The sequence below is a fragment of the Erpetoichthys calabaricus genome, chromosome 12 (genome assembly GCF_900747795.2).
Source record: "Erpetoichthys calabaricus chromosome 12, fErpCal1.3, whole genome shotgun sequence".
NCBI classification, from domain to species: Eukaryota; Metazoa; Chordata; class Cladistia; order Polypteriformes; family Polypteridae; genus Erpetoichthys; species Erpetoichthys calabaricus.
In genome coordinates this window covers 53,078,972-53,086,523 of record NC_041405.2, presented here as the reverse complement: position 1 = coordinate 53,086,523, position 7,552 = coordinate 53,078,972, and the positions used below count along the sequence as shown (strand labels likewise).

Below are 7,552 nucleotides of genomic sequence, written 5' to 3'. Positions count from 1 at the left end.
ATTGGCACGCATTTGATCCAAGGTATGTGAGAAATCTGGAATTGTGTGGTCCCAGCAGTTGGCTTTTTCTATTTTTTTTCCCCAATTTACTAGAGTTTTTATTTGTTCTGCTTTGTTCCATCACCTTTCACACTACTTGTCATATTTAATAAATACATATTTTATTGATTTCAGTCTCTAAACGTGTCTTTTAGGAGAATGGCTATACAACATTAAACTGAACTGTGCTGATTAAAATAGTCTTTTTTTATTCCATATTTTGTGAGAATCCACTTAATTTCTTCACATGATATGATGTGATTTCCAGTTGATAATATGTACATTATTTTCTGCAAAAGCATTCCATTTACACTGTACATATATATCTGCTATATACAGCCTCTTCATTCTAGACACTCATTTAGAACAGTGTTTAAGGAAAAAGTCTGTTATTTAATACTGGCGACCCAGGTGCCAAGTTTGGCATACCATGTCTGAAGTGTGAGGTGGCATTTATTAAACAAATCCAAGTAACCCAGTTCAAACAAATTGGAAAAATAATCAGTTTACTTAAGATTAGTGTGGCAATTAATGCAGAAACTGCTCCTTACAGTAAAACAAATCCATGGCACAAAGCGTCCATGTAGAATCACAGAAGACCATGACTCAAGTGTCAAGGTCATGTCACTGTAACTCACCAAGAATACTTTAGAAAGGACTGGACAGCATCTCATCTTTGTAGTACAAAATGCACCAAAGAACTACACATGCCTCTGGTCAAGAGAGATTTCTGCAGCTGAAGTAGTGCAAGTGCTCAGAACTCTTCGTCCAAATAGACAAAACAAAAGCACTTAATGGGAGTGTCTTCTTGGCGAGCCTGCAGTCATTTCAAAGTCTCCTAAACACAGACAGGAAGCCACTTCAATTGAAGAGGATAGAGTCTGGATCCTGGTTCCCCATCTGAGCCATGTGCTTTAAAATGTCTTTTTTGGTAATAATGCCTAGAAGGCGACTGGAACAGAAGAAACAGAGAGGAGGTTATTTACAGCAGACGTTTCTCAGAATTGCTGTTTTTCAAATTATGCAGAAGGCAGGCCTCATTCAAATCCCCCAGAATGCACTCTGCCTGGAACAGCAAGCTGATTTCTAAACATTTTAATTTGTTTATTTCTCTAATTAGACGGCTTCAATCCAAACAATACATGCAAAAGATTTTGTATAATGCTGCAAGTCTGTACTGGAAGAATATTTCAGCTTTGTTCCTACATGACTTGTGTCAACGTGCGTGTCCATGAGGATGTGGAGTGGATAAACTGCATATATAAAAACAATAAAAAAAAACAAATTTACCCAAAGAAAAGTTCATTTCTATTAAATAGAACTATGGATTCTTATCCACAGGGAGAAAGATTCAGTTACCATCCTAAAAAAAAAAAAAAGGTAAACGTGTGTGTACATTTAAGAGGCATTCAGTACACTGTCCCTGCCTGCTCGATGTTGCCAGTATAGGCCTTGACTTCCCTAGATGTTATAATAGAAATTGAAAGGCTGAAATGATAAAAGAAAACCCCTCCACAAAAACAGAAAAGCATGTTTGACTAATGATCTAACACCCCAAATGAATGATATCAAGAAGTGATTAGGCACCAACTTTCAGTCACTGGTGAATTTTATGGTGCTCGCTTTCTGCTATTGGTCCCATTAGACTTATGATTGAGACTTCTTTGGTCTCTGCATTCAAATAAAAACAAAGAAGTGACTCTTACTACTTCACTTGGTCACTTTACTCTTTAAGATGCTCCTCGCCTGCTTTTTTCATTGTCCACTCAATATACTGTACATTTCTATTTAGTTATTTGGCTGACTCCTTTATCCAAGGCGACTTACAGCATTTATGATACACAAGTAGGTCATGTGACTTGCTCATGGTCACATAGTGTTTAGTAGTGGGATTCTAACCCACCACCTCAGATCTCTTTTTCTGTATGTAACGGTCAGTGACTTCACTCCAGCTGTACACGGATGCAGTGATCAAACCTTTTAAACTGTCATACAAGTCTGATCTTTAAACACCAGGGGTCTCACTTATAAAAGTCTACATGTATTTTGAGTATGCAAATATGCTAATGCAAAAAAAACATCTGATCTGTAAAGCCTGGAGTATACCCATTTCTATGTAATGTGCTCTTTACAAACCACAATCATCTTGTGAACACATATATGTTAACACGCCTCATATCCCTGCTGATCACTAACCTGAAACAACCATACACTGTATGGATTATGCTAATCAACCTCATACATATGCAATCACGACGCTGCAGACCTTCATTGGCTGGTACAGCACCCTACCACCTGATACATCCAGACACTGCCACATGCATCTTGCTGGGATTTCATAAATCCTATGGTGTGCTTCACATGGCATGAAAAGCAAAGTGTCAGGGAAAGGCATGAGGCACCAGTGTCTAAGTGGGTATTTAATGACATGATTGCTGTTACAATGAATAGTATAGGCCATATGAGACATTTAGGGTTCAGCCAGTTACCTGACCAACAAGCTAGCCACCATGTACAACAGCACTATGTGCAAACCTTCTGCCTAGGTTACTTTGCCCTGAAATAAATGAATTATGGGTTGAGATGGGTCACCAAGCCAAGACATTGGTCAATCTCATCTTAGCATTGTGTTTTAATCACACAAGGTTAACAAATGCATCAAGATTTTCACTAGTACACTGTAAGAGTGTCTTATCAGTCAGTAGAGGCCAGTGCCAACTTCTAAGTGGTAGCGTACTGAAGCAATGCCATTTATGCAGGTGAGGCCAGTGGACTAGACGAACTTATTAATAAGGGTAGCTCACTCCTGGGAGACAGGCTGAACTCACTGGAGAAAGTGGTAGAACGGTGGTAGAACAGATATCTCTCAGGAAGCTGCTTATTATTCTGGACAATGACTCTCATGTCCTGTATTTGGCCTTGGCTAAACGGCACCTTCAGTAGCAGGCTGAGACAACTGCGTTGCTCCAAGGAGCACAACATGAGGCAGATTCCTACACTCAGCCATCACACTCAATAATGAGTCATCCAATAGCGACATTGGTATTGTACTGAATGGTACAGCACCGATCTAAGCAGACAATGACACTATGTGCAATACGATGTGTGTTAATGACTGAGATACAGTAGAACATTAACACTGCAGAAGTGTGTCTATAAGGCTATGTGCAACTCTAGTCACTTCAAGTATTTACATTTTGTTAATATGTAATAGAGATCATTCTTGTCATATGTATAACTGTGCCCCATTTGTCAGCTACCGTAAAACTGTATTTTATCTGTGAACTTATTACATGTTTATCGGCTTCTGACATACATGTTCTTTTGAATAAAATGGGTGGAAAATGTGCTGTTGCAGAGAAAGAGATCTTCTATCTCAAGATTTGAGAAACTCCAGGCTACAGAATTGAACATAACCAAAGGTCAATCTAAAAAGCTGGTTAAATTAAATTATTTTAAGAGGATGCTTCAGGCTTTGGCCCCTGGGCAGAGAACCAGTACAGCAGGCTTGGGAGCAACTTGGACTTTCCAGGAGAGACTCAAAGTACTTTTAAGGTGCTGTTACTACTATGATATTCAACAGATAAAGCAGAAAAGCAAATTAAATGAGAGAAAGAAAAAACAAACACAAGAAGTTGAGAATTCTGATGGACATGATCTCTTAAACTCACAAAAATGAATAGTTCAAGGAGAAAGCAAAAAAAGGAGGGAGACAGCAGATCAACAAAACAAAATGGTTTTATGTTACTTAGCAATTAGTATCTCGATACTGGACCTCAGTCTGTACCCAGTCCACAATGTATATACCATAGTTATCTAAAATCTACTTAAAGAACAGGTCCTACCCATTGTGGGTGACGAGGCACTGCCGAAGACCCAGCTTCCGGAAGATGTCTACCACAATCTCCATGGGCGTGTGGTCCGTTACTGTGAAAGGACTCAGGTCCATGATGTTACGCAGCTTTAGCGGGGAGATGCTGTTCGGAGGATGAGGTGGTGTGTGCTCAGTGAAGTAAATGACTGAGGTACTTACAATCCCATCCTGCCTTTTCCGGGCATTTTCTAGGAAATCAAAGAACAGTTCAGATAAACAAGTCAGTCAATTTGGTGAAAGATGTGTAGCTCCAGTATTAGCTACAGCCACATGGAAAGAAACTAAAAAACAAGTTTGAAAACATAAAGTTAGATATTGACTTTCTTTTTCACATCCATGCCTCCTTTATTCCGCCTACCTACTTTAAACACAGGATACAAGCAGCAATGGACACTAAGCAACTAATAAAACTTTCCATTTGCACCGGTGTGAAAGAACGGCACACTGTTATCATTTTCATTCCCCAATTTAATAACCTGTATGAATATAAATGAATAAAATATTAATAAACATGATGATCAGTTGGGAGCGTACTTAAATTAATTCCATACTTGCTGAATTATTTAGTTGCTCCATACAGGAATGGCACAGTGATGTGTTATTAGCACTGCTGCATGGTAGATTCAGTTTGTCAAAGCCTACTGTAATTCTTTAAATGTTCATTACAAAATCCTCATGTATTAAAAACTAGCCCTTACTATTCTGTAATAAAGGATTTATATAGATTAACAACTCTGGAAGAATTGAAGTGCATAATTAATTTCAATTGCACATATGCATTTTCTAAAGAGTACACGGAAGAAAGAAAAAGAGTAGAGTGATTAGTCATAAAATTACAGTAGTCTTTTTTAATGATCTAGCTTTTTACAAGAGAAAATGAACATTGTGTCTGTGCAGAAGGCCAAAGCTGCTTCACTTTGACATTATGTCATTAAGAAGTAGTCCTTCTGAAGATAACAGCAAAACATTAGAAATACCCATGGGAACTGCAAAGATTGCGGACTCCTAGGGTGAGGTTTAGACTGGCAAGTGACTAATTTAGATAAATGACAAAGAATACCAAGAGGCAACTAAAGTACAAGGGACTCTATTTATATGGCAGCCAGGTTGGGAGAGATGCACATCTGCCACAAAAGCATTACGTGAAAAATATTGAAGATTGCCTTTTATGATGAACAGCCTCTCAACGTGCTTCAAAGACACGTAAAAATGAAGAAGACTACACCTACAGCACACCATGTGGGGAATCAAACAAAACTAGTTGGATTCCAAATGACAACCTCATTATCTCAAATCCAGGTACTTGTCTAATTCATGTGAACTAAAATTACTTCCCGGTTGAACTCTGATAGTTTTGCTTTGGCTCCTGCCTGGTGTTAAATGTAACAAATAACAGGGAAACACTTGGTCATAAATCCATTCTGAAGTGCCTTACCAATTGAAATGATGATGTCTCTTCTTAGCACAAAGCCGACCAGTCTCTGTGACTCTCTGGACACTACCACAGGGAATCCACTGTAGGTGGTCTCACTGATGAGCGCCTCCATGTCTTCCACTGTCATTCCTTCTTGAGTAAGGACAGTGACTGGTGGATCATTCCTGCGAGGTCGCATCACATCCATAGCTAATGTCTTGTGTCGGAACTCCTCTTTCGTATCCAGGAAAGGGTACCCGTTGAGTCGGATGTGAGCGTCATAGATTCCTTCTCTTCCAATTGCATCTGCCACCCATTTGCTGGTCATGGCTGCAGCCATCAGTGGCACAATGTATTCTAAACCACCCGTTAGCTCAAACATGATGACAACTAATGACACAGTCATTCTAGTCACCCCACCTGAAAAAAGCAAAACACAAGATGGTTAAAGGGATAATTCTCACTGCATTCAAATCAATTCTAAGCTTATACATGGCTTGATATTCATTAAAGAGCTTATTGTGTGGCAATTGGTTACGTGGAGAAAGAAAAGGAAGGACAGGAATTGTGGGTTGGTACGTTTGAAAGAGACAGTACGGCTGCAATAAATTATTTTATCAAGAGACGCAAACGTCCCAGCAAGCATCTTGATGGAGGCAGGAACAATCTCGGGACAGGCCACCAGCTCATCGCTACCACTGTGCCCCTAAGTTTAATACATGCTTTAATTCATTTCATCGTGAAAATGATAAAGTATATAACTTAGTATTTAAATTGTTCAGAGTGCTGTAATATCATGAATGTAATGTATTTTGTGTCCTGTTGGCGTAAGCGAAAGCCCGTTTAAGAAGCACATTGTGATTCACACACACAGAGCACATGAAAGAACACATACTATACTACGATGGGATCTGAGAAACTCTAGTAAATTTAAAATTGATTTTAAGTTTACGACGTTCTACTTTAATGACAAAATAAACTACAAGATTAAAGTGGACATTTCAACCTTTTTCTCACTGTGTTCACCTTAATATGCTTCTGTATGATACTCAGACGGTGGGCTACGCCTCGCCTTTTCACGTTGACTTTGATATCTGACCACTTCTTTTTTTTATTTTGGGCACTGTATGAATTTCTGAACTTGAACTTCCGAGTTTCTCTGCCACTCTGTATCACTCTATCAACTTCCATTTGTTGTTTATACCACTGCTTAAGCCAAAAAATAGTACAATTTTCCTTGCCTCCACTTTGCATTCGTTGAAATTCTTTTTTTCATGTGCTTTTGACATTGTTTTTTTAACTAAACACTGAACGAGGAAGGTGATATTTATATTGATTTGCATATTAAAATATGCAAAATTCTGGGAGGACACGGGGTGAGATGGCATGCGCGTGAACGTACATTACTTTTCATGCTGACCGAGATTTATGGAGCTGAAGTGTGTGGAAGTTGGCTTATGCATGGTTTTGTGCATTGAAATTTTCCACTTTTGCCCATACACCATGATTTAGTGCGAGTTCTATGCACAGCGCTGGGTGTCCCATCCAGTGTTGGTTTTTGCATTGTATCTGATGTAAAAAGATATGGTTAGGCTCACTACAACCCTGTGCTGAAAAAATAGCATATTATATGGAACATTTTTAATAATAAGTAGCACTATTTTAGTGTGACCTGATTATTTTTCAGAGGAGTTAAAAGATAAAAGTGCTATAACAAGATGTCTGTGATGAGTAGATACTACGCTTGAGTAAGTTCCTGCCTTTCATGCAAAGCTTCTGGTATAATTTCTAATGTGATCCTAAAATGGAACTACTGTAGATGATTTGAATTAACAATATAATAATTAACAGGATAATGGTTACGTTTAGAGCTTGGTTTCTTTAATTTTCTAGCTTTATTAATTTGCCATTTATCACAAGGACATTTTTTATTTTGGGTACCCAAAGTGGCTCACCATCTTCATCAGTAAGTTACTGCAAGGCCTTGAGAAATCTGATTCAATCCAATAACAATCAATCAGAATTCATTCTTGGAACTTCAAAGCAGCCCCTAATCACAATTGTTAGAACTGGGCTACAACACATTGAAGATGACTTAAGTGTCTGGGGGTCAGACTGTTGAAGCTGGCAATCTGGAGGAGAGCTCCACTTTAGATCACATTCCACCCTGAAACTCGGCACTGGTGCTGTACCTTCACAAGCAGACTCTTTACCTGAGTTTACCA

The 7,552-nt window shown here is 38.7% G+C and overlaps 1 protein-coding gene across 5 annotated transcripts in view; it reads right to left on the bottom strand.

Annotated features, from left to right (window-relative positions):
• Positions 1-265: 265 nt before the first annotated feature.
• Positions 266-7,552, bottom strand: part of clcn5b (chloride channel, voltage-sensitive 5b) — an 85,839-nt gene continuing 78,552 nt past the window's right edge. For all 5 annotated transcript variants that reach the window (XM_051934501.1, XM_028815525.2, XM_051934499.1 and 2 more), the window contains 3 exons: positions 5,349-5,747; positions 3,885-4,101; positions 266-991 (listed from right to left, as the gene is read on the bottom strand). In XM_051934501.1, the coding sequence (XP_051790461.1) occupies positions 901-991; positions 3,885-4,101; positions 5,349-5,747 (707 nt within the window). In that variant the 3' untranslated portion in view covers positions 266-900. The remainder of the gene's footprint in view (positions 992-3,884; positions 4,102-5,348; positions 5,748-7,552) is intronic.